Here is a 27944-nt window from a genome sequence, read left to right as displayed (position 1 = left end):
CCTACAAGTCCTGCGTAGCATTGTAGCGCTGAACTTGTACCTAGGCCTTTTCGGGCTGTGCAAAAAAATTTTTTTCTGCAATTTTTTTTTTTACACAGTGCTAAAAAGCCTAGGTTTAGCGCTACAGTGTTACGCACGGTATGCAGGTAGCAGTTTCGCGTAAGAGATGACAACAGGAGACATTCCATTATTTACTCTCTTCTTACTCAACAAGATTGCATGCTCCTTGTGGTCTTAGACTAATATATTTGCACGTTTTATTTCCGCTGACGACACATCTAACGAGAGCACTCACGTTCCAGTTTTCTGAATGAAATGCGACTTCGGCGAGACTTTTTTCCATCTCTGAAGAAACCAGAAACAAAACTGAATACAGTTTGAGCAACAAATCAAGACTTGGAGCTGTTCAGGGCTTCAATTAGAAGAATAGCAAGTACAAGAACTGAATGCGTGTTAACAGAAGTTTTTTACCCTGTTTGTGAGAAATAAGGTACTTGTTGTGAGCCATCGTCTCCACTTGCCGCAGGCATCGAAAGATATCTTAAGAAGACAAACCACGGATATTCTACCTCACGGTCAGTTGGAAATATTTTACATGTGATTTTGCTGTACGTGGTGCTGCTGCAGTGTTTATTCTGACACTTATGACAAAGATGTGTAAAATTATATATACTAGAAAGCGAAGGGAGCACGTTCCGGTGATATTTGAACTTCCTTTCTTTTAATCTTCTTCCCTTCTCTCCGTTCGTTCTGTCGTTTTTTCTTCCAATTTAGACTTCAGCCCTTTCGCAAATTTGACTTTGGGCCTGAATTAAAATGTTAAACCAAGAATACTTAAATGGAAATTGTGTAGTGTTCAGATAAATAGAAAATGCGGAGTAGTTTTCATTGTATTTCCACACGCGCGATAACCAAGTGTGTGGTAAACACATGTGGCGATCTACTACTGAGTTTGTTTCTCAGTTCCTGGGCGGATTTTAAAGGCACGAAGCTTTACCCTGTGGAAACGTAAAAAAACAAAAACAAAAATGTGAGGGCATGAAAACGCAAACTTATCAGTTTCACGTAAGTCATTGTACACTTAGAGCGACAATTCCAAATTAGCAATATATATATAGATGATAATTCAAATTAGCAACAGCAATGATAGGAATTTTCAAGAATATATGATGCCAGTTCTAAGGTCTAGATAACATCCACTGTGGTTGTGCAGCAAGAAGTCGCACAAGTCACTTCCTAAATCTTCCTAAATCATATGGCAAGCTCCGAATAGCGCAAGATACCATACAGGGGTAAAACGGTTACAAACCTTTGCTTTCGAACTTTGTCAAACAAGATTTGTCTCGCCCTTCTTTTCCAGAAGATCTCTGCAATCAGCGTCACGAAAGCAATGAACGTCCCCACAACCAGCACTATGTACACTCCCAGCATGCTCATTATTCCGATACGCTTTCGAGACAGCGCTGAAAAAAACAAGTAGGAAGCAGACAGTTAGAAAACTCTCTCCTTCCATCTCTACTGCAAATTGAGGGATAAATGAGGGCAATTCTTCCGAGAACTGAAGTAGATTTGGAGGGCAATTACTTAAAACTGAACAGAGGTGTAACAGAACAGAGGTGAGTGTAAGTTAGTGACAGACCATTACAAAAGTGTTGGGCGAGCAAAAAAAATCATTCCAATTGAAAGGGGAAGAGAAAAAAAAAACAGCGGAAGTTAAAGAATACTTTACGAAAAGTGGACCCTCGGCTGAAATCAGAAGTCCATTTAGTTAAACAAATACTTAGTATATGTTGCTCTCTTCTACCTGAATATAGCGCTGAATCTAATTTTCTTAACGACTCAATTCATCTTTCATATCTAAGAAATGCTCATGCTTCAGGCTACCCTTTTGGTAAAGAAGGCTACACAGTATCCTGTGAGACGTTAAGGACCTAAATATTTTAACTCTCTGGATGATGATAGCATGAATTCATGATCACTCTCTTGCCTATTTTGAAAAAGAAAAACATCTATATATATGTAGCAACTAACTTATTTTAGAAAATCCTATAATTTTTGTCTCCAGAAGTCTAACTTTAGCAACAGTTTTAAAGTCTCCACTAACGTTAAATCATTACTATTAAAAACTGGATCACTGGATATCTAAACGCGGCACGTGACTGAATATTCCCGAGCTAAAACTGGGGAATACCCCACTGATATCCCACTCAAAACAACGCATATTGGGAAAAGTATTTGAAGGATAATAAACACCATAGCCTCCATTTGGACATTATCTGTTCCTGAAAGTTCACTGTTCGCTTCTCGGAACAGATAATCTCCGCGGACAAACATCGGAGCATATTTCCGCGCCAAATGGAGGCTTTGGCTTATTTATACCATCCTCAACAAATATGGTAAGAGTACGCGTAATCTTTGGGGGGAGTTTTAAGTGTTATGTTATTTTAGTTTTCTATAATTTGAAGGCGTTTTTAATAAAACAGTTATTCCACTCGCGCTTGTTGGATATGAGATTGTAATAGCCAATGAGGCGCGTAGCGCCGAGTTGGCTATCTACCATCTCATATCCAAAGCGCGCTCGTGGACTAATTGTTCATTATTAAATTCTCAGCCTCGGATAATGCAATTCTAGCTTTCTGATTGGTTCACTGGATCTCGGTTACCAGCCATTATACCTGCGTTTGACCTTATATGGAAATGAAAGCGGCAAATGTCGCTCGGCATGAGCTTTTTCGCGTGAAGCGAAGTTTCGTCGACAAAAAAAATGAATGAAAAAAAGCACATTCGGTGAGCTATCTACACAGGAAATACAGGAAATTATGGACAATGCCGTCCCAGTAACAACAAAAAAGCCACAAAGCTCGAGATAAAATTATTTAACGGTACGTATACGTTAAGTTTCCCTTAAAGTTGCAAAATTAAAATATGACCGGCGAGATTTTACGCATTCATGAAGATTATGTAACAAAAACAAATTTTACCTGAACAGAATGGCTTGCTAGTCCTGGTGGCACCAAATTTTCGAAACCGATATAAGAAATGTCAAAAGAAGAACTGAATGTTCAGTTGAAGTGTTTTTACTCGTCTGCGAGGAAGAAAGATGACACGTATTGCAAAAGTTCATTGATTAAATCCATTAAAGCCGCCAGTTGATAATTTCCTTCGCACGCCGCGCACAACAAACCGTTTTCCATTATCTCTGACCAGGCAAATAAATTATTAGAGCATATGCATTTGTAAAAGGCCGCAGGAAAACAGGCATAATTGCCGGCGTAGTCCATAAGAAACCAGTTTCCAATGAGCAGATGAGGAAACTGTTCGACTAAGTAAGCTCGGATCGGCCGAGAGCAAGAATCCCGCACAGCTAACGAGGACGACCTAGTTTTATCTCAGTCTCTTTTTTGGCCGACGACGACGAGAGAATCAACGACAGCTAGCGCCAACAATTCTGTCCTTGCGAAAAACACCTCAAGGAGTTGAGTGTTTTGAGCCGAACCGAAGTAAGCCCGGTTCTTTACCAGCCACGAAAAACCACCAGGGTGGCCAAGGAGATTCTGAAGATGAATCTGACGCTAAGATAGTTTCTGTCCTTGACTCTAAAACTGACCAACAATGTGCTCCACACATACAGCTCGAAATACCAAGGCTTTCAAAGCAAGGGAATCCTGAGAGAGATCTTGTCGAGAATAATTTTGGCACAACGTCTGTGTCACATGGCGATCAAAGTTTTCCGCAGCATTATGACAATGGCAATGTGCAAGTGCACAATTATTTGGCTCTTTTCCATGACTCGAACTTGAACACTTTTCAAACTTTCTGACCAAGGTTATATCTCCTTCATTTGATAGACGTTTCTTGAATTCTACTTGATTGCAATTTCATTCCGCAAATTCGCTTGCTTCGCTCTCAAATTTTTCATTCAACTAATTTTAGAAACGGCGCGCGTGTCATGTGTTTTTGTCACATCGACTTCCGGTCGTTTTGTAAAATTAAAATCCAATAAAATTAAGCTATATTTCCAAGAATACAAACGCACCGAATTTAATAAAACAATTATTCCATTCGCGCTTGTTGGATATGAGATTGGTTATAGCCAACTCGACCCTACGGGCCTCGTTGGCTATTTACCATCTCATATCCAACGCGCGCTCATGGAATAATTGTTAATTATCAATTTTGGTTATGACGTCACCAAAGCAACATTGCGCGATGTGTTTTTTAGCTTTGAGCTTTTAACATTCCTATTCAAGCCAATAAAATCTTAAATATGGCTGACGTGGCTCCGCGGGAATCGATAATGTCACTGGTTACTGGAAAGTCCGAACAGAGAAGAGTTCTGAGAAGGGCAAGTATTTCTGTTCAACCGGTAATGGGAGATTATAGTTGCAGTGGAAACGTAGGGACTGTTGAGAGCACAACACAAGGTAAAAGGAATACTGTTTGGAGTTCACAACTTGGTAACAACACAGAAAAACATGCTGGACGACAAAATGATGAGAGTAATGAAGAAAAACCGAATCTAAAGCGTCGGAACAACTCATTGGAAGAGAGTCTTATTGAGGGGGAAGGATCGCTGAAGAAAATGAAAATCACTGCTGAACTGTAAGATGGAAGAGTCACAGCTTGATTACGTACAAGATGGGTATTTGTTGAAAGATATCTTTATTTTTTCAGGTCTGTTCATAGCTAGCAATCCATCTATAGTGATCATTTTATCGCAGAAGAAATACCTTGTGCTGAAGCATACAAACCATACCGCGTGACCTTTCCCACCCTCCTTGATGGCGCATGTAAGGAATCGAGGGCAGTTCAATTACTGGATCAGTCCACTCGGCCCGATCAGAAACTCACACTTGGACTTATCGGTATAATCGTGACTAACGGGATTATACTATTCGTGCATTTCATATCTTCTAAGTTCCTATCTTTTGGTTAAAAAAGGAACCGAAACTTCAATCTTACGTGGAAACGATATTACACGTTTAAGTAGCTCATCCTTTCTCAAGTAAACTAGAGGATATAATACATACTGAAATAATATAACAACTTACTTGTTTCTTCTTCTTCGGGACATTTATTTGCATCTTGCCACCATTTTCGTTCCAAGCTGGAGAGGAAGTTGTTCTCATGAAGCCTTAAAATGGCTAATTTGAATTCGTTAGTGTGCGGATCATTTGTTTGGAAAGCGAATGAGAGTCCTTTAGCTGTGCTCAAGCCTGGCACTAAAATAAAATATTTCAGAAATGAGTGCGAGTTAGAAAGACAAGTGAAATTAACAGCATTGTCAAATAAAGGTGGTTGAGTTTTCACATAATCATTGTTTTATTCATTAGTATTTTGTTTGTTTGTTTGTTTGTTTGTTTGTATGTGTTGTTGATGTCCAATGGGACTTAATGAGGTTTCCAGTTGCAAATAGCTTACACCAATTAGTTTTTTTTTTTCCTGCTAACGTTAGTCTAGAGCAGACAAAGTCTTAAATTTCAAGAATCTGAATGAGATGGATTTTTATAGAGTTGATTTTCTGAAGAGAACGTCAAGGGTTCTTTTAACACACTGTTTTCTTGCGTGACACAACGTGTAATCCCGAGTGGGTTGCTCGGGTAGCCAATCACAATGTTGCCCGCTTGCGGAGCTAGCCTTATATTAAAACGATTGAGTTAATAATTAGAAGGCGGGCTCGAGATTTCTATCAAAGCCAACAGAAACCTAGAGCGAGCTGGGCAGTCTAATTGTTTTTACCTAGCATGACGCACTGACCGACCTAATCAAAAAAAAAAATACTTTTGTGACAGAAACCTGAAAAGTTGATGCCATATCCATAGATAGACCAGCTGACGGTGCTGGCCTTTTGTAGCAAATCAGATTGCGCGTTTACCTGACAGTCGGTCAGTGAGTTGTGTTAAGCAACCAAGCTTTGAACAGTAAGGCACCATCCATCGCTTTAAGCAATAAAATTGTACAAACTTACTGATTTGTACTTTTAATGCTAAAGACGTCAAGTTGAGAAAATGCGTTCCTCGAATTAACCTCCATTCTTTCATTAGGGACTTTAAGCAGCGGGAGCGCGGACGGCGACGGGGACGCCGAAACCTGTGAGAAGGCTGGGGAGAGGACGCCGTTGTGGCGGGAATTCACAAACATTAAGCAGCACCGTCGGAAACCGCGGTTTCCGCACTGAAAGCTTATTGACATTATCGATATTCGTCCTCTGTTTATCAGGATGAACTAGGATCACTTTATTGAAAGAAGTTCGCAATCAACTCTTGATAATCCACGATGAAGGTGTGTTAAACGATCACGAACTTCTACTCTTGTACGATTTAAACCGGTCGAATGATCTCGACCAACCTTATGATTCCTTTCCTGATTTTAACTTCGATGGTTTGAAGACGACGAGTGCCGGTCTGAATTTCGCTTCCACAAACGCAACTTGCCCCTTCTCGCTGGGTTGTACAATGAAGTAAACGAACTTGTTATCAGCAGATGTTTAATCAGACTGGCGCAACAAAACAGTGTACTGACTGATAAAGATCTAAGTAAACCACTGATCTTACGACTGAAAATGGAAACAGCTACGCAAGTTTTAATGGTGTCTACCCTTTTAAATGTGTTAGAATTTCACCATCATGAGCCATTTGACATTTGAGTGCTTCTCGAAAGGAACAATTTCGATTGAAATTCATGTAAGTTGTCTTTATTTACATTAGCTTTCAAAAAGATATTTCACGGTACTCACATGTTCGCCGACTGGCTTGAGTTCGCTTCAGATTTCTCGACGTTTCTTTAAAATGAAATATCTCACATAACAAGAGAAAACAAGCATTAAAGTTCCTCGAAATTAGTAACACGGGTTATTTAGCGTTGACACAGCAGAGGAAACGAAAGCGAAAACTCACGTTTTCAGACAACGCGAAATGAGTTTCACTCACGTCGGGCCCGAACGCAGAACGTCAACTTGTTTCCCGCCAGTCATGCGCAGTGGACCTTTTGGCTTTTCCCTGATCTTATGGCGCTCCCGTCGCCGTCCGCGTTGTCTTTGCTCAAAGTCCCTATTATTTATTTCAAAACGCTGGTGTGCTAGGAACATTTTGTGTACAAACAAAGGTAGTAGGTTATAATTTTAGCCGGATGTTTTGACTTAAACTGCAGTAAAATCACCGTGATAGTGTCTCTGTAATTCTACTATCTCACAACTTCTGGACCGGATATATAATCGCTGTTTGCATTATTTACCTACTGAGACATCACAAGGTGGCTGGTTAGCCAACAGTCTGAGAAATGGCCCATCCGTGATAAACACGTGCTCCTCTTTTTCTCGTACCCACTTCACACCTTCCTCAACATTTTTAGCAAGGGTGTTCCCCGACTCAATTCTGTGCCAGATCTTTTTGTATGTCTCGTACTGACTTGTCTCAAAGAACTCGGACGTGCTTGAGGAATCAAGTACTGCTACTTTGTAAGAAGACTTCACAATGTCGTCAAGATTATGAATGGGATGTTCGGCGTTCTTCACCGTGAAAAAAGCAGCTAGATTGGCAGTGTAAGTTGAAACCCAGATAAGAATACAGAACCAGTAACATCCAGCAAGAATACGACCTGAGGGAAATTAATGTACCTTAAAGTATGTTACGTGCCGTTTCAAACATAACTGTTTATTGTTTCATCAGAAGTTTCAAACGCCCGAGAATATAATAGTACAAGACCACTTCAGCCTGTTTGAGCAGGGACACTGATGGTTCTGGAGGTAATGGTCTCCAAGTCTGCTTGATTTATGGCAACCAAATTTTCACAGGTTGACGCATCACTTAATTCAAATGTATTGCCAAAATGAGATGAACATCCACTATGTGCAATACATTACCCCTATAATTTCACATTTTTCCATGTGAATTTAAATTAATAGAAAATATAAAAGCCATCGTACCCGCTAAGTTGTTCGTCTGGATGAGCAGGACTATTAAATCATGCAGGTAGGTAAGGTTTCCAGTGATCGAAATACCCCTGCAAGCCTCATCACATTCTCCTCTTAGTTTCTGTACGTATATTTATGACGTTCTCGTGACCAATATCAAGAAAGGGGAACCGTTTCAATAATTGAGACGGGACTTGCAAGTCTCATGGAACCCGTGAACAAAATTTGGTTTCATTCGTGTCTGCTGATAAAGTTCACGTAAAAAGAAAAAGAATCTAGTTATTTCCGCAAGTCCGCATGGGAACTTACTGCCTCTCTTGGTTGTGAAAAGAAAAGGTTTTCTGCCTCTTCAACAGGTAAAGGCTTACCATCACTCTACTTTTTTAATTTCAGTGTGAATCAGGAAATAAACAGTTAGAACAAATGAAATTCATTTGCCTCTACCTGACAAACTTCTTGGTGTGTTATCACCTCCCTGTTGCAACATACAAGCCAATGAACCAAACACTGTTGAAAAAGCTAAACTCCTCCGATGTTCCTTTGCCATTTTCATCTTTGTATCCATAAGGACTGAAATAGTTTATTAAAAACACAGCAATAGAGATTACAACCAAGGTTGCCAGAGTAGCGAACCAGACTTGAGGGTCGAACGGATTCATGAACTGCAACAAATCAATATTTTCTTTGGCAGATGCTTTTTTCAGTAACATATCTTCCGTGTAGAACATGTAAGGCACGCTGAAGTCCACAACCTTCTCTCGACTTTCAGTGAGAGTGAGTGCCGCAGCTATGATGTCAGCACGCTTTGTAAAGAAAAATAGGGGATCATGCTGTTACTCACTTCTACCAGTACCCTTAAATCCTCGAATTAGCGCCCGGGTCGCTTATTCGAGGGGTAGGGAGAGGAGGGGACACTTGTTTGATTTTTCCCAAATCGTCGTCTGACATGATCATTTTTTATTACATCATCTGCGCATAATTCGCAACATAAGCTGTTTATCGACATAAAAAGCTGGTCCTAAAGTTTAAATCGCGGCACCGTTAGTACTTGTAGTTTTTTTCAAAATAGCGTGTTCACAAACTGAAACAATATACAAATCAAATGTTACACAACGAAAACTATACATCCTTTGTTGTCTCATTACTCGTCCATAAAATGGGGGTAGGGGAGTGGGGCATTTATGCGAGGGAGGGCGCCTATTTTAAATTTTGACTGATAGGAGGGGTGCTTATTTGAAGGGGGCGCTTATACGACGGTGGCGCTAATTCGAGGATTTACGGTATTTGTCTCAAGTTCATCAATTATTCTAATGATTTTCTGTGAACAAAAACCAGGGAACATTGCACGAAAAAATATTTGTTATTCAATAAGATTCAGAATTATCCACCACAAGAAAGATCAGTTTTTCATCTTTTGCCCAAATCTGTAATCTTGGTTGCTTAAAATTAGCAGTGTCCTGGGTGACTGAAAACTGCCTCCACATCAAATCAAAGCAATGACCTAGGACGTGGTAGTTTTCGGTGGCAGAATCCCCGTCGTCACAATATTCTTATGGCCTTTTGTACTCTGCTCTGTACAAAAGTATAAAAATGTCCTGAAAATTGTTTGAAGCGAAGGAGAGTTTCTGTTCACATTGTAAACACTTAGAAACTAATACTGGGTTGGGCTGCTTTAGAAAATTTATGGGCCTATAATTATGGCCCCTTAAGTGCACATTGGACTTTGAATGATTAACTACACTCTTAAGACAGGTTCAGCCTTGGTGTAAGTTATACCAGTAAGCACGGTTGTGAAGCAACCTACCAAAGCCATCTTGGTGAAGTCTGGTTCATCAATGATTAAATTCAGCAATAAATTAAACCAGGACTAGGTTGGATATAGGCTTCGATTGCTTGGGAAAAAGTACTCTTGAGTGATAAGACCAGTCGTGTTACCACGGTTACAGTGATATAATAAATCATACCTCATTCACAATTTCTCCAATCATTCCATTCCAGGTTCCATTTTCCGTTTGAGCACCGTACATCCCGTCAGGGCTGACGTAGATCTCATATGTAAACTTAAGATTTCTTGCCAGTTCATTCAGCAGATCGATACAATATCCTTCATATGAATAGCTGCCATCTTCGTTCTCCTCTTTCATAACGAAAGGTGCATCCTATTTGGGATCAAGAGAAGAAAACAATCTAGATTACCCAGTTTTAGATAAGAAAAGTAAGCCTTTTAGAAACAAGATTTAAAAAATCTTGGCAACGACTGACGGCTTTTTTGTCTAATGTATGTGATATTCACATTATCTCCCTGGTAAAGTCACTCTAGAGGAAAACCTTAAATTTACCTGCTTTACTCCTCAAGAGAAAACGTGAGTTTAACTACCTCATGATAATCATGGCGAAGATTACTACTTCGAACTACAACAACGAAACAAGTAACATTGCTAATACCAGAACAAATTACACAGCATACCGTAAGATTTCCACTTGTAGCTTGATTCTCCTTGGCCTTGTCGTTGGCTTGTTTGTTTGTTTGGTTAGTAGGTTAGTTGATTTGCTTTTTTTTCTCAGTTTGATTTGCCTGCCTTTGGCAGCAAAACTGTAGCACATTTTTCATTACATAGTAAACAATTCATCAAATTGAGTAAGTTCAACGTCTAACTTTATATTTCTAGTGGTTCCTACCAAAGCTACAACAGCCCTAAGCTTTCTTCCCTCGAGACTTCCTTTGGAAAGTGGATTGTCCATGTTGCGTAAGACACTTCCAAACAGTACGGCACCTTTAGTTGAATTCCATGTACCTATCTAAAGATTAGATATCAAGTTTTATCGTGAATAAGGGTTGATTGGAATGTTATTGCTGGGAACAGAAATGTTCAGTTGGTTGTTATAATTTACAGGCATCGTAAAGCGCCTTATTACAGGAAAACCGACGTGTGGAAGCGAATTCATTTGTGTAGAAGTGTCTTGCAGAAAATCGTGCTTCCTCGGGAATATCGTTCGCAACTACGAACTGGAGAGGACCATTTTTGCACTGATACTGGACCCATATCATTCTAGATGGTGGATCAGGAGAAAAAATAAGAAACCGAGTTCACGTGACCTTACATATTCTGGTGGAAAGTAACATGGACCAATAGCAAGACAGTAAACATGACATTACCACGTCGGTAATTTAAATGACCCCTGGAATCTAGACTGGCCACGAGTTTATCAAGAATAGAATTTGATGGGACGGTTATACAAAGTGATCTTTTTTCCTTAAAACACTAAGCCGCGGAGCTATGTTAGAATTTGAAAACATTGAAATTGGCCTATTGCCCCACGCCCTACCGGCATTAGCCTCATTTCCCTGGCCTCAATCGACAGCGATGAAGTCAAGGCAGTATTATGATTCTTTTTAGTGCTCACACACCGATAATAAATATTTCCACTTTTACATGAGCGCTACTACTCTCACGCACTGTGTATCATATTTTAATACCTGCAACCAATTATGCCACCTACTTTCTTGAACGAATTGTTTCGAAGATTCAGAATTTCCAGATGAGTTTTTTTTCGCTGCCCATACTCATTGAAGTTGACAGGTCCTGTTAAACCATCCAGGCTAACCTGTTCAATATAAGTTCAAAGGTAAAGGGTTGAAATAGCTGCCAACTGGAAAACAACATTCTTAACAATTTTCTCAAATTGAACCAATCACAGTGCGCTTTGTACACAGGTTATTGTGTAAAACGCATTACGCAGACGTGCTACCTTTTTCAAGCAGGTCAACATTGCTTCTGTATCTTCTGAACTGATGAGAGATCCGTTAATCGACAGGCAAGGATCTGTATTTACCGCCTGGTTAATAACTTGGACTGAATCGTAAGCAAATGCAAGCAGTTCCTAAGGAAACAATGCAAATTTTGATGCAATGTAATCCATGAGATCAGAGATGATAGATTTTCTAAAGGGGCGTCTCTAGGACGATATTTATATAATATGGCAGCAAATCAAGTACACGATACTGATTGTAAACATATATTAAATTTACCTTGGTAGTTTTGTTATGATTACGTTCTAGTTCATCAGAAGCCGAGTTCTGAACATACGTAAGCTTCAATGATACTACCACATTCTGGTAACAGCTTAACTTCAAGGGTACCTGGAAAGTTCAAATTCAAACACTAGATTAAAATAAGTGTTATTACATCCCGGCATACGGATTATTTCGGCGCCATTGATGTTCCCTTGACTAGGTTGGGCTCTAACACATATTTAGCAAAAGATTACCGGGGTATATTCCACGAACTTGATTGGCAAGGGCTAAAATTGGCTATTCGCTAATCGAACACCCTTCTCGTATCGTTTTTCATTCATATTAAGAGTATATTGAGTATTTATAACGCAACTAATCTAAAAGTCTTCACTTTAATTTTTTATTACAACCATTTTGAAATCACTGGCGATCCTTGCAATCTGATTGGCTCTCAGCAGTGTGATTTATTCTCGAAGCGCACCATTTTTGTGCTCTTAATCGCATCTTTTTCCAAGCCAACGAGAATGGAACATTAAAAAACCAACCAATCAAACTTCAGGAAAGCCAGAGCAATTTATTCACGAATCACACTATTCTGTGCCCTGAATGGCATTTTATTCTGCCTTGCATACAAAATGAAATGTAATTGAGCGTTTCCGGTTCTGCTCTTTTTCACAAACCATATACTGCATCAATAAAGTATTGGTACTGACCAAGGCGATTACAAATGGATGTAATAGAGTGGCAATTGAGCTTCATGTCGTGCAATTTTGGTCTGCGTATGATTTCAGACCAAACTGCACTCCACTCAGTTCAGTTACTATTGTAACTCGTCCATCCGCAATAACACAAGAATCAACAGCTTCATAATCAATAAAGCTCTTCCTCCAGGCTCCTTACAACCACGTAAATTTAAGTGACTTAAACAAGGTTTACATCTTCTGAGCTCTGGTGTATTTGACCAATCAGACTGCAACCAACATTTTAAATTGTTGTGTAAAAAGGACAGCTCAATTTCAAACCTCTTCCTGAATAATCCACTTAGACGTGTCTCTGTGTTGACAAGGTTTCTGTGGCAAAATGAACAGAAAAGTGAAGAGAACTGTAATTATTTTGCACATTGACTGTTCCAAAACGTTCTGCAGAACATAACGGAATTTTCTTGGAACACCTGTCGTCACCAAGTAAACACGTGTAATTTCTTAAAATGTTTAACCAATCATGTAATGCTACTAAAATAGTTTCTTCAATCAAAAAGCATTTAAGGACGTTCGCGCTAATTGTTTCTGCGCATCCTTACTGCGCACGCAAATTCACATGCCACGTCAAACATGCGCGCGCGCGCTAAGTAATAAAATGAACGATAATAGGGCAGATGAACATTACCATAGCTTTGCCTGGATTTAACGATCTTGGACGTTCGGTGACTCCTATTTTTCTTTTGATGGATCACTTTCTCTACTGATTTTCTGCGTTTAGCGAAAAAATGAAGAAAATCTATCGAGTAGGAGTTTGAATTTTTTGTAAAATGCATCATCGAATTCTGTTCTTTTTAGCTCTTCGTTTATCTGTACGACAGTTTCAAATGCCTCTTGATAAGATTTGGAATTATTTACGCAACAGACCCACTTCTACTAAATACGTGTAACATCATTTGCCTCCATTGACTCACCTTCGGTATTTTGAACTATAAACCTCTGTAGACCATGCTGAATTGTATGCGCCAATTTTTCAAAATCAGGTTAGTTTTCCACACGCTTTATCTCTGAAACGAGGTTGGTGACCACCAGTTTTTTTTATTTTTTTAAATTTTTTGTGTGTGTTTCTGACACAAGTACAGTAACTCATTATCTGACTGCAGTAAAAATTTAAAAAAATATCTATCGACTGGAAAATTTTCGCGCGAACCTCCTTAAAGGCAGTGTGAGCAGCTAGCGTTCAACGTCTGCTTACGTCGAGTGACTGACTGCCTAGTAAATTTGTTGTGTGCTGAGCTGGAAAACTGAGATTCTGTGGGACACTGTTAGAAGTCAAGAATCTGCATGTTGATGGTGCCGATGATCCTAAATTCTGACTGAAAATTCCTAAGAAACTCTTCACTAACTTTTAGTAATCGATTGCTTATGTAATGATAAGCTTGAATAGGACAGACTGGATTACAATCGTCAAAAAGAGAACGGAAATAACAATTAATGAGATATAGATAAGAACTACCTGTTGTAACATAAGCTCAATTTTTTGTTTTTCAATGTAAAGTAGAATAATGTCAACTTCAAAGTCTTTTATTTGTTCCAATGCCCTCAGTACTGGTACAGAGGAATCTTCATCTTCATCCTGTTCAGAAAGCTGAACAAAATTTACCGTCATCCCTGAACTCCGGGAGATGGCAAAAAAATTCCCAGCTTCGTGCCACCGACTTGCTGAAAAAGCAAAACAAACAAATAAAAACAACAGCAATATCTTCATTTAACTTTAAGAGGTTTGCAGTAAAAATATTGCCAAGGAAACCTTACCGTCGTACACAAGTGCAATGTTTTTCCATCCAAATGTGTTCAGTATGGCACGCGTAGCAAGGGCGTATTCTTTGTATCCCGCTGACATCTGAATCGCTTTCTCACATTGATCAAAGGACCTACTGTCTCCATGGAAACGGATGAGAGGAATGCCGGTCACTGAAGAGAGTGTGCATGCAGACATTTTCGTGTTGCTTCCCTCAATGAGCACAATGGTGTTATGATCAAGTAAAGCTGAAGCTGAAATAATGACTTTTTTTCAAGATTAGTATTCATTAATTCTCGGCAACAATGCATCAATTCTACAAACATAAGATTTACACCATTTGGATGCAAACACAGCGCGACCTCGTTTCTCTGATTGGACAGGACTGAAAGATGTACATTTTACCCTTTATGAGCTTGGGCGAGCTCGTAAGGCAACTATCATGCTGAGAGGACCTATAATTTGATAGTTTAGTGAATATTATGATTTTATTGTTTTGCCTCGAGGTCGCGAAGACACAAGTCAAGTGGCATATAACTGAGGCGTCGTCAACTGGTCTATTTATAGGCCTAGAGAGAGCTCAATTCACTCATTATTGAAAGTTAGTATACTGGTACATGTGTCCTAAGATATACTCGAGTAGATAGAATAACAAAACTGACCACTATAAAGCCAGTATTATTAATATTTAAGAGAGCTGTTGCTATTAAGGTGATTAATGTTTAATTATTTCTTTTATATATCTCACCCGTATCAAATAAGTTCGTGTTATCCGCCGATGTGTTGAACTCTTTTAACACAAGTGAAACATTGCTCAAACTTGTCCTGCTGCTGACGACAGCGTTTATGACGTCATACTCATCTGAATGTCCATTAACAAAGCCTACATAGAACCGAATAACAATTATCCAGTTGAATGCTGCATGCTTCATTATTGCCTTTTGTGAAATAAATGACATTTACTTGAAATAATCACACTGAAGAGTAGTAGGCGAAATTATCTCGAGCGGAAATTACTTTTAACAGCGGTCAGGGGGAGAGGAAGGGAGCATATGGTGTAAAGTTAAACAAATTGACTTCAATGTCAAATCGAATCTTACTGACAGAGCTGTTAAAGTTCGTATCGGTTAGCCTAAGCCTAAGCTAAACCACTCTTGTTCCAGTTCTATATTGGTAATCCACTTAAGCCGCTGTTTGAAAGAATATTGTCCTATCAAATGGCGACGCCCCAAAGGCCCCTTAAACAAAGGCTCCTGATTAATGATTCAAGCAGAAAACTGTCAGGATCATTAGGTTCATGCCACGTAGTATACAAACTTACCGCAAGCAAATGATCTGTTTGTTGTAAAAACCTTCTGCACGAATGAGATAATAATTATAAACCCAATGTAGATTATTCCTTCCATTTCATGACCTTAAAATTGAAAGTAAATGAACATATATGAATGGAATGAATGAACATACATTGCAGAGAGGATATCACATAATGCGTTATCAACACACCAAACAAACTCTAATAAACTAGAATTTTTCAACACTTTTAAGAACGATTATACACCTTCCTCTTATTTAGGCCTAACAAGCAAACTAAGCGAAAGAAAAGAACTAGTGAAATTTAGGATAGGCAATCACAAACTAAGGATTGAAACGTGTCGATATGATCAAATTCCAAGGGTTAACAGAATTTGTAAATCTAATCAAATTGAAGATGAATCTCACTTTATCATATATTGTAGTAAATATTCTACTCTAAGAGATGAATTTTATAGAAAATAGAAAATATCGTTAAGAATTTCAAAGCAATTATCTCTATTACAAGCCACCGGCGAACTGATGACCTCTACAAATCATTATGTTAATCTTCATTAGCAATTTTATTTCATCTTGCTTTCATCGATCTACGCTATATTCTTCTTTAAAATCCAACCGATTGATTGATTGATTGATTGATTGATTGATTGATTGATTGATTGATTGATTGATTGCTCTATCATAACCTTATTGTACGTTCACAATTATCGTTACTGTTTTAGTTTTAGTTGACGAAAGCTTTTGCAGCACTGCATGTATTTATGGTCATGCAAATATAGCTAGTTGTTGTTGTTAAATATTTTACCGTATGGTCAGCTGTATGGATAGATAACAATAGATAGAGAACAAATTCCGGAAGCATGAAAAGGCTATTTCTGAATGACCTTTAGCCTCTTTCTCAAAGCGAGCCTTGGTACCCATCCTTTCATATGAAAATGAGATTTCATTCACATGCAAATTAATTCCTTTTATATGAATGATTGTGTACCAGGCCTCGCTTTGTTGGAGAGGCTTAGGTCAACTCGGAAATGGGCTATTGAGTTCAAGACTTCGCCACCGAAATACGACTGGTAAAGGACCGTGCAATTTTCAGGAGTTTTTGTTCGAATGAAAGAAATGAAAACAAAGTTTATAGAAACCGTGACTTTTATTTTAAGCTTTAACCAAGCAGCAAAACTTTCTCTACTATTAATGATAATTTAGGTAAAGAAAATGAACTCAGTCTCATCGGAAAGGATTCAACAAATTAGTCATTTTTTCATAACACGTCAGAATATGAGCACTGAAGAAGTGTGTGTCTTAACTCTTAATTGTATAAGCAAACTTAAGGAGTGTAGCTGAGGATCAGATTATGCAAATTAGGGATGAGTCGATCAGCTGTTTTCTCGCACCTCCACTGTTTTGCGGGCACATTTATCGTTTCATATCTCTAGGACAAAGTGTTACCTTACTGCAAGTGTTGGGCTAAAAATGTAACTGCTAGTTGAAATAATTCAAATGAAATGGTCGTTAAAACATCTAGTTAATTTGCTGTTCAGCGAGAGTGTTAATGGCAGCTTGTAACTGTTTTTCTGTTTGTTTGTTTGTTTGTTTGTTTGTTTGCTTGCTTGCTTGCTTGCTTGTTTCCAAATAACTCAGATTAATTGTGTGTCAAAATTCTTGCCGGAGTGTGATCACTTGTTTGTCAGGGAAAGTGTCTGAATCTCAATTGTTTGAGCGTGATATTTTTAGAAAAGAATAATTTCATATTACGTCAAAGTATCAACGATCATTCACTGCGAAATTCCCGAGTCTGCTCGTTGAGCACTTTGATTCAAGCGTACTATTCCACCTGGTTGGAGTGTACCTTCCTTACATACATGCAAGTAGACCGGGGTGGGGAGGTCCGACTATTGTTATTCACAAATGCGTGTGTTGGTTAATAGAGAGACCGAAAATGTTTAAAACTTCGTCGCCTCTCAAGTAAAAGCATAGTAATATTTTTCCGATGAACGATTTTTAACTCAATATCAAGAAAAGAATTATAACATACTTCATGCAACGATGTTAAAATTAGTTTTAAATCACTGTATTTCGAAGTCAAATTGTGTTTTATATTATACATCCAGTGGCCGTAGGGTAAGCTCAAACAGGCAAAAAAGTGAAGCAGTGATTTCGATATGATAACTACGATGGCTGTGATCACTGCTACTATTAATTATTATTACAACAAAATTACGACTGACTACCGTCGAGATAGAACTTTAAGTTTATCCCAGCGATCGTTGTTGTAACCATGGTTACGAGTCGCTATGATCGCTGGAGAATGGTTTCCATATAATTGCAACGATCGTGTCGATACCAGCGATCGTTGCAACCTTATGTGGAAACCAACCTTTACTAAGAAGGTGTTTTAACTACTTTTTGTTAGACAAATGGCATAATTTATGCCCTAAGACACGAGGATCGCTGCCTGTTAGATGAAACTGTTGAACCCTTACAGCATGAATGAATTTGCGTACTCCAAAACCTTATTCATTCCTTTGTTCAGTCTTTAGTTGAAAAGCATTATTTTTCCAAAAAAGGGTCCCACATGGATGAGCCGTAAGTATTTCACAGCGTGAAAACAAAAAATCTATAAAGCTGGCAATTTGCAAAAGATGTTAAAAACCTAACAAAGTGCATGCTGTTTGTTAAGAATTTAAAAGTTTTAGGTTAACTTTTTTATTTTTAGTTGGTACGGTTTTCTGTGTCAAAATGGAAAAAAAACCAAGATAGCGACCTTGGTGAAACGAAATCTCAACAAAGACGCGCCAAGAAGTAGCTTATTCATTCTATTTTTAACTGGCAAGTTATTATCACTTATAATTAATATCTGAGACACTTAATTAAAACAAGAGAAAATAAATTTATTTGCATCCATGACTAACTTGGCGAGTCACAAGTGCAATGAAAGGTAATTTGTACATTAAAAAAGGAAGACAAAACCACAATCGAGAGATTAGACCGTACCTTAAGTTGTACAATATTTGTACCTATTGTAGTAATTGGCAAAACAAGGGAAATCTCTTAGCTAGCTATGCACATGATAATAAAGTTCTCCGTGGGCCCCCGTCTAGCAAGTTGGAACCTGTCTACGTTTTTTCCTAGCTTTTTTGTCTAGCTTCTTTTTTTCCTTTCCAAACAATCAAGGACAATTTCATCACTGAATAAGAAAAAATGTCACAAAGGTAGCTTGACAGGCTGTGTAAAAGTTATTGAAGAAAAAAATCACAACAATAGTACTAATATATAAAAAAAAACTACTTTCCGTTTAAAGGTTTGTGGCGTGTGGCAGACGATATATAAGCTAATTTTTACCACTAGTTTAACACTATGCGTTCACCTGACAGTCAAATTGGTTATTTCTGCGGAAGCGTTGCCTAGCTATTACTTAAGTTTATTCAAGTATACCTAATTAAATAAACCACAGGATTATCGACATATTTCACACCAAAAAGTGTAACTACCGATGAGCTTAACTAATTTATAATGAAAACTTACCTGTCAGTTAACTGTTTTTCGCCTCAATTGTCAAAATATGAAACAAGAAAATGATCGATTCTCTTCCGAAAACACTGTATGTCGTTAAAGCATTTGAAGTTGGGGTAGCACCTGCCAACTCTTTTGTGCGCAGACTGCAGAAAATTAATCAATCGTAGGCAGAAAATTAATCAATCGTAGGAAAGTAGCAACATGCGTATTTACATATCAATAAACAACTACGAAGGCTTTTGTTTATACCTCGCCCGACAAAGCTCTGAGTAAGGTTGTCCTCAATCTCACCCCACTCGAAATACCTGTCCCTAATATTGAAATTTGTATTTATTTTTTTATTTCCTGACTACCCACGCAAGATTTGAAAATATCAGATATTCCGCTTAAAAAGATTTAAAAGCATGAAATTGGCGCATTGTTCGTTCAATAATCAGCAAATTTTAAACCTAATCAAAGATAAGAAATGGCCAAACATTTTGTAAATTCAACAGTCATCAATATTGATACTTGGGATGGGAGCCACTAGCAGCTTAATTCACGGTGTTCTTTTCTCTTTTTGGATATTCTGCATACATATTTTAGATGTTTTTAATCTATCTTTATTACCGATTTTCTTACTACTTTCGTTTATATGCTTTAATCCAACATGTCCAAATCCAAATAAACATACTGCATCAATCCTTTTCTTCTTAAATTTCAAAAAGGTAGCAGGATGTTTTACGATCATTGTAGTGTAAATTAAATCTCGAGCACACTCCTTTAATTTATATTGAGGTTTTAAAACAAGGCATCAGGATGAGGCGAGATAGGCAATGTTTTAACTTAAAATTGATAATAGGCTCTTTCATTTTACGAAAAGGTAGTTTAATAGCTCCGTTATCGCTCAAAACCCGCTAGAGATTCAAACTACGAAGCATAATTATACGCATTCATTCGTTGTTTCTATTGCTGCACGTGCACTCCACAGAGAACTGATGGGCGCTGAGCCAAAGAACGCCGCAAAAGAAAAGGAATATACAGGTGCACAAAGTTATAATATTCATCAATATTCGAACTCGAACACATAACATGACAGTGAGCTTTATCAGGAGAAACATGTTTCGTAGCTCGTTATTTAAATCACTTGGACAACTTGCTGGGTCAGTTTCTGTCTTGCAAATAGTAAACCATCAGCCACCTTAACGGCTTTGATAAACAGGTCCAAACAGGCACGGGTCTGCAAGTAACACTGCTGGATGATTCCTTTACTCAAGTTTCAGCAGATTATAGTGGGATTCCCACCCTTGATTTTACTTTAGGGGTGTTTCCTTCAAAAAGCCGTTTTGTGATCAGTAATGGATGAAATCCATAATCTTAATCCGAGCTCCCATTGTACCGGAATTGACAGATTTTAAATAAAGATCGATTTTTTTTTCGATCTGTAAAAAGAAAATCAGTACCTATATATGTATACATATATAAAAGAAGTTTACACGGGCTACCTGAGCCAACGGAGATCTCTGACCACCAGAGCGATCCCGGAGAGATTCTTATTCCAAACCACGACATGTAGTGATGATAACAAAAGTTTAAAAAGGCTAATGGAGGGCGGACAACTTCTGGAGGGAACGTTTAAAAGATTAAAAATTTAGTGAAAACGTTTCGGTCATACGGCCTTTATCCGTCACATGAGCAGCACTGGAACAAATTAAAGTTGCATTACATCTTTACAAGTTTCGCTTGTTTACAACCGTGACAAAATAAATTCTGAAGAGAGAAAAGCTTCCAAAAGTGTTAAGTAATTAAATAATAGATAAAAATTAGAGTTAAAAAGTATGAACAACAGTGCTAATTAACAGGTAATTGCAAACATGAATATGAAATCACGAGCTAACACTAAAATTATAATTGTGTACTTGTAACAAGCTCCTGGAACAGAGCCTTTGAGCTAAACCTTTTTCCCTTGACAATGCGTCTCAGTTTAAAAAGATCCAAATTTGAAGCCCTTGAATAGTAAAATAAAAAAAATGTATTGTAAAATATATTGAGGTTTACTGACAAAATCACCTATGACAACTGAAGGATAAGCAGGAAGATTTAAAAGCAATCATGTAGAAAATCCTTGCCAAGGCAAAGTGTTGAACGGTCACACGGCAAACTTAAGTTGACAAACTTGTGTTGGCAAAGTCAAATTGGTGTGTGTGAACGAAACAAAAACAATCGACAAACACTTTGGCAAACTGCTGGCAACAAACAGAACTTGTCTCTATTCTCGCCGACGTTTTCACCAAATTTTCGTGTTGGTAAACTCATATTTGACGTGTAAACGATTGGCAAACGTGTGTTGGTAACTGTCAACCAATCAAAACACGCGTTCCTTTCACGTGACTTGCGTTATCGAAGAGGTTCACAATTGTCCAGCTGTGTGGGACGTTTCTTAAAGCTCGTGGAAGCAAGTTTGATCCATGCGCCAAACATTTTTGAATGCGCGGAATTGCGCGAAGCTCTTCAGTGGACGAGTGTCCGTTTTAAGTGGTATCTTTTAGGGTTCACACAAGCCTCTAGTCACACCCAGATTAGTCTCCTTTAGGAGTTTAAATAGAATTTCCCGACGAGCATGTCCCATCTTTTCACATGGGAGTGCTCCCAGAACCAAAGGATCAATAGGACGGAATGGCTCTTCCAAGATTTCATGTTTCATCGGAACCTTCACGGCTGTCAGCTCTCGTAACATAAACTTTCCAGGTGCACTTCTCGTGGACAGCTTTTTCTTGACCTCTCAGAACGGGTGAAAAACGATTTTCACCTGGCTGAATTAAATGAAGGAAAACAAATGCATGAATCCAAAACGGAATGAAGGTTAATTCAAATCTTACTAATAACACCCGGTTTTGAAATCCTGGGCAAAGTTTACGCCTAGGCTGGCCTTCAGCAATTTGTCCAGTTTTCCAAATAGTTTGCTCGCGGTACTCATCTATACTCTTAAGGGTGGAGAGAGGCATTATGAGATCTGGAGTTAAGTGTCATTTGCTTAAAAGCATTCCCCACTCCCGGGCTAGAAAGGTAGATTTGCTCCGGGGATTTTCCGCTAGATAGTAGCACCCAGAATTGAACCATGAATTTACGAGCGAGTCGTCGAAACATAAAAACGGGGACTATAATGAGAAATCAGGGGCTCCTGGAGAAATCTAACCTTTAACATCTCGTTTCCCTAACTGGTCTGGAAATTTTCAATGGAAGATTTCTCACAAGAGTCGTCAGGCAGCTTTGAATAAATGTTTCATAACAATGGAAGCGAATGGGATAAAGTAACTTATACCTTACACATTCGCCAATCTGCCCCCCTCCATTTAAGAATCCTAACTAGCCACTTCGGTGCTTAACCCCCCCTTCAGAACCCCTTCTATCCCCCGTCTTAAACTAGGCTACTATGAAGGCATTCTCTTGGCTCGTCATGCATTACTCTGCAACGAATGTCTGTCTGCTGAAACAAGCGCTGAATTCCTTTCCTTTTGTTCGTAAAGATCAGCTGGACATCATCTGGAAATCGCGTGGAAATTATTAAAGGACCAATCAGCGCCAGGTTATCGTGTGATGAAGGCCAATCATAATTAAAAGTAAGTAAGTAAGTAACCTTTATTAATGTGGTCTAATACACTTAGCTCATTACAGTATGTTAAGTATCGCTATTTTCCAGGTATTGCCAGAAACAAAGAGAGTAAACAAATAAATTGAACAGGCTCCCTCGGGGTGACTACATAAACACTGCCCCAAACTGTTATATGCCACGTCGAAATCAACGGAAACGCTTGATAAATAACCAATTTTGCAAACCCAGTCGAACGATCATCTTATTCTCTGCGAAATACACTATAGCGTCCTGCTGAAGATATGAAATGACTATGAAAGGCCAAGCTAGTATTTTGGTTTTTTGCGATACTGATACGATTAAGTTCCAAAGTGTTGACTTCCCGCAGCTTTCGGAATTTGGTAGCACGTAATTATTGGTCTACGTAAATAGCTATTTGTTTCAGTAGACGTTCGTATCTTCGTAGGAAGCTACCCTTACACGTCATAATCCTTTCGCGTTGCGGTGCGTGAATTGAGCGGGAAGCTCGTGTACCACTCGGGTACCTGTTGTTTTAAAGATAAAATGCCAGCAGGCGGTGTTTATTTCTCAAATCCCGTAGTGCAACCGAAGACGTAGAAATTTCCGTGCATTTGCATTGCACACTATGGATAGAAAGAAAGAAGAAAAGGAAAATTTTGGTCGACTAGTGGCTACTGATCGTCCGATGTCGACAGTTACAAATGTACTTACATTGACAGGTGGAATCCTCATTTGTCATGCTCAACAAATCTTCACCACTTTTGTCCTTTTTGAAGCGCGAACTTGTCAAGATCAGAATTTCCATCACTGCTGATTTTATGAGTTACTATGTTTTGTTTTAATACAGTCGAACCTCCCGTAAGCGACTACCCAAAATGTCAAACCTAGGTGGTCGCTTTCGCGGGCTTAGACCATATTGAGACTTACCCCGTGTTTTAAATGTTTTACTCATGTGAAAAGTCAATTTCGAGAAAAAAATCCGGTTGAGAAGTTTCCGTCTCTTGTACAACCCAGGAATAAGACTATTTTACAACACCTCATTATCCAATTTTCGCTCTATTATCTTTCAAGTGGTCGCTTACGGAAGGTTAAAAACAAAACAAAATTTCAAACTTTTAACTCTTAAAGTGGTCGCGGTCGCTTACGAGAGGTGGTCGCTTACAAGAGGTTTCAAATATAGTGACTTGACTTAGAAACCTTTAGTAGTTTGGCAAACTGGTCGCGGAGAGAGAGAGGGAGAGGTGGTCGCTTACGAGAGGTGGTCGCAACCGGAGGTGCGACTGAAATTCGGAATATCAACCGCATACAGGTTGTAATGGAGGTGAGCAGGAGCCCATGAGCTCCTGGAGTGGGTGGTGCATTCACTCCCTTGATTCTTAACCACGCTGTCACGCCCTACCCCAGTTTTCACCGCAGCGGCAAACTAAAATGTATAAACGGTAACAAAAGCTGCTCTTTTCTTTCCACAGACCCCCTATTTTGTCTTGTGATCGCAAGCAAACGATCAACCGCGAGGGATATGAACAAGCCAAAACGCAACGGGGTGGGGCTAGGGGAAAGACAAAAGTATTATTATTGTTTTGCCTACTCACTCCAACTCGCTCTCCGCTCTCGCGCCTTCGAAGAAAAATTGACTCGAAGAAAAACAGACGGTTCTGTGGATAGACTATACACGCTCCATAATCTTGACTTTCGAACCTAATCCTGACTTTCGAACCTAATCCTGTACGTCTTTTGCGATTCCTTGGCTCAGTTTAATTGGCTCTTAGTCACGGTTAACTGATTATTTCGTTAATAATTACATTACCTACGTTATATGCCTGAAAGATAAAAGATAATTGCGTGAAACGCCACTTAAGTAGAAACATTAGAAACCTGTTCAGTTAGAAAAATAATCCTACTACAGACTACTACTATTTTATTTCCGAAGTCGAGCGAACCTGAAAGATTGCCATCTCTTTCAATGGCTAATAACACGAGGTCAAATAAACATGATCAAGTCAATCTAATCAATCTATCTTAACTGTGAGTGGAGAGCAGAAATTAATAGCCGTGCGGACTGTTCGTACCGACACCACCACTTTAATTTAAGGATTCGAGATTTTTCAAATTAACATGCACAGAACCGCTGAATTCCGCCCGGCAGACCAAAATTCGATCTCCGACAAAGGGTTCTGGTTATTCCGGAATTTCTCGTAGTTTGTTGTGTTATGAAAGATGCCTGATGCGACACGGCACTCAGTTCGACTGTGATCATCAACAACTTTCAGCCGCGCCAAGATCAGCTTTTAAGTTTTAGCTGTTCTCGTGGTAACATTTTGATGCTTGCTCAATAATTGTTTTAGCCAGATATCTGTGAATAAATTACTCAGCCAAAGAGCTTGATTGATAGCTATCTCTTTTCATTGTTTTGTTGATCCCTTGGGTAAATAACATGAGCCAATCTTTAGGGGTGATGCAAGTGAAGTGTGATTGTCCTTTCATTTTGCAGTTGTTGATTAAACAATGAATACCTTGGTTGATTATTACTCATCTATCACGGGACTCAAACGCCTTCGTACCTCATTTGATAGGCAGCAGCTCGTTTTAGTTGTTTTATTCGTCCATCTTCCTGGCGTCTGAAGCAAACGCCAGCATGTCTCTTAATAAGCTCAAAGAAAAACTGACCCAGTTTAAAGAAGACATAGAAAAGGCCGAAGAGAGGGAGGCTGACGCAAAATCCCAGCTAAAAGAAGCCGAAGAGCAAGAAGAAAAATACACAACAGAGGCCGAAGGAATTAAGCGAAGGAAGAGACTACTCCTGGCCGATTTGGACAAGGTTAACAAGCGCTTGGATGAGCAGGAAGAGAAACTAAAGCAGGTCACTCAAAAAGGAGAAAAAGAAGAGTTGTGTCGCAAAGAGTTAGAGGAAAATGAAGAAGAAGGGGATGAGAAAATCTTGGAACTGGAATCTCTTATCACTGAAGCTGCAAAGGAAGGAGAAGAAAAGCACCACACGTTGATTGAGGCTAAGCGACGCCTTGTTGTGATAGAGCGCGATCTGAAGTCTGCGGAAGAGCGAGAAGAAAAAAGTCTTCGTGCAATCGAGATGTTAGAAGCGTCGTTAGAAAGAATTTCGGAAAAAACTAAGGATCTCGAGCAAGCGGACGAAGACGCATCTGAACGAGAACAAGTCACTGAAGAGAAGATACAGTTCCTGGAAGAACAACTGAAAATGGCCAACGTCAGACTCGACGATGCTGAGAGGCAGCACGCCAAATGGGAGAGGTTATCCGACTCTATCACGGAAGAAATCAATAATTGGAGAGCCAAGATACGAGAAGTAGAAGATGAAATGGAAGAAATTACGAATATTGCGGACGACATTTGAAGAACAGGATTACATGAAATTTGCATACGCAAGAACATCCGTTGCAGCGAATTAACTGGTACTTGATCGAGAGCCAAGAATCATTCAGTGTACAATCTTGTCAGGAGAACTTTTATTTGATCAATCAAACGGTGTTAATACAAACTGTTTCTCGTGGTAAATGAGAGATGTTATTTTTCTATTATGCGTAGGAATTTTCTAAGCAGCAGTTATGCAAATGTATGTGTTTTTGAAGATAAATGTAAACTTTCGTCTATTTACTCTTTTGAGGTGATGATTTTCAAATCTTTCATGAACGGAAATATGCGCTGGTTTTTTTTTTATTATTATTTCGCAGCCCTGCTGGGTTAGTTTACTCTGGTTTATGTTATACGCACGTTCAAATAGTCTGTATTTTTAAAAGGAGGATTTGTCCACATTGTTTTAGCTGAAATAATCTTGATACCGCTCAATACTGGAGTTAAACTTTTCTATTAAATGTCAAAATTTATCAACAGGGTGCTTTTTATTCCTCAATGGTTTATGATGATCGTGATGTCACTGGCCAGCCCATGATATTAGGAAATCCGAAACCTCACCTCACAGCTTCAATGTGGGCTCAATTTCCCGAACAGCGGCTAGCCAATGGTCTGTCTTTGTAGCCGTGGTCTTTCTAGCTAGCCTACGTGTAGCCGTACCCACCTCCTGAGGCGCAGGCTAGGTAGGTACGGCCACACGTAGGCTATTTCTAGCCTGCATCGCCTACATGCAATGCAGGCGTATTTTGGCGAGCAAGCGTATTTTGACCAATCGAGCGCCATCTTGGATTCAAACTCGGGAGGGGCTTGGTGAGAGACGAAAAGGTGTCTCTGGAGGTTGCATTATTTCGTCTACGTATCCAGGAACCCATGCCGAAAAGCTTCCCGTAGCTCTTTTTTTGTTTGTTTGTTGTTCATCTCGTTAGCTAGCTAGCTATAGCTGTGTTATAGAAAAAGGAAAGAATTTACCATACTTTTCAATGGATAAAAGAAAGATCAGTTACATGTAAAACATGACATAAGTTTATTGTTTTATTATTATTATTTTTTTTTTTTTTCCCCATCAAGACACCATGCTCCCATGCCACAGCTAGGCCAAGCTCATGTACCGATAGCGTGACCGTGACCTTTGTCTTTGGACGTTATTGCGTTACAAGGGTTTGATTTATAGAGCTTTATTTGGGACCAGACCGTTTTATTTATAAAGATATAAATTGGAATGTTTTGTGATTAAACTAAATGATTTCGTTGCTGTTTGGATCGCATCTCATTCTCCCGACGATTCCACTGCAAAAAGAAGTGTCAGTGGTCAGCGGTAGCCTTAAAAATTTATGCCTATTTTCGCTGGTGCGCAGACTGATTTGACGCAACTTGTGAAAATAATTGCGCGAAGTTTGTTCATTATTATTATTATTATTATCAACCGTGAGAGACAAGATGTTCGCATTGAGAATAGCAGGACGATGTTCTCAAGCTACTCTTCGAAATTTCTCGACTTTTTCGATTCAAAATTCGTCAAAAACGATGGCGCGATTTCCAAGGGAGAATTGCCACAGATTTTATCAAACTGAAACTAAGGCATGGAGATCTTGGGAAGGAACTACAAAAGCTCCTGGTATTACTGGTAAGATAAGCTTATTACTTCTCTGCATGTGTTGCTTTCGTTTAGAAACTTTGCACCTGTTGCTACGTATATATGTGCACAAGCCTGCAAA

The 27944-nt window shown here is 39.0% G+C and overlaps 2 protein-coding genes and 1 pseudogene across 2 annotated transcripts in view; 2 read left to right on the top strand and 1 right to left on the bottom strand.

The window, feature by feature from the left end:
• Nucleotides 1–702: 702 nt before the first annotated feature.
• On the bottom strand, nucleotides 703–14669 carry LOC145495277 (glutamate receptor 2-like; annotated as a pseudogene).
• Nucleotides 14670–25405: 10736 nt separating this feature from the next.
• LOC145495148 (tropomyosin-2-like) lies at nucleotides 25406–26706 on the top strand. The gene has a single exon (XM_081474730.1). It carries the CDS (start codon nucleotides 25478–25480, stop codon nucleotides 26210–26212), a length of 735 nt encoding a protein of 244 aa, XP_081330856.1. The 5' UTR covers nucleotides 25406–25477; the 3' UTR covers nucleotides 26213–26706.
• Nucleotides 26707–27600: 894 nt separating this feature from the next.
• LOC145494414 (growth hormone-inducible transmembrane protein-like) overlaps nucleotides 27601–27944 on the top strand; it is a 29319-nt gene continuing 28975 nt past the window's right edge. The window contains exon 1 of the mRNA XM_081473877.1: nucleotides 27601–27853. Coding sequence (XP_081330003.1) covers nucleotides 27667–27853 — 187 coding nt within the window. The 5' untranslated portion in view covers nucleotides 27601–27666. The remainder of the gene's footprint in view (nucleotides 27854–27944) is intronic.

This window comes from Orbicella franksi, chromosome 8 (assembly GCF_964199315.1).
Source record: "Orbicella franksi chromosome 8, jaOrbFran1.1, whole genome shotgun sequence".
NCBI classification, from domain to species: domain Eukaryota; kingdom Metazoa; phylum Cnidaria; class Anthozoa; order Scleractinia; family Merulinidae; genus Orbicella; species Orbicella franksi.
The sequence above is the reverse complement of the archived record's forward strand: the minus strand, read 5'-3'. Positions and strand labels throughout refer to the sequence as shown.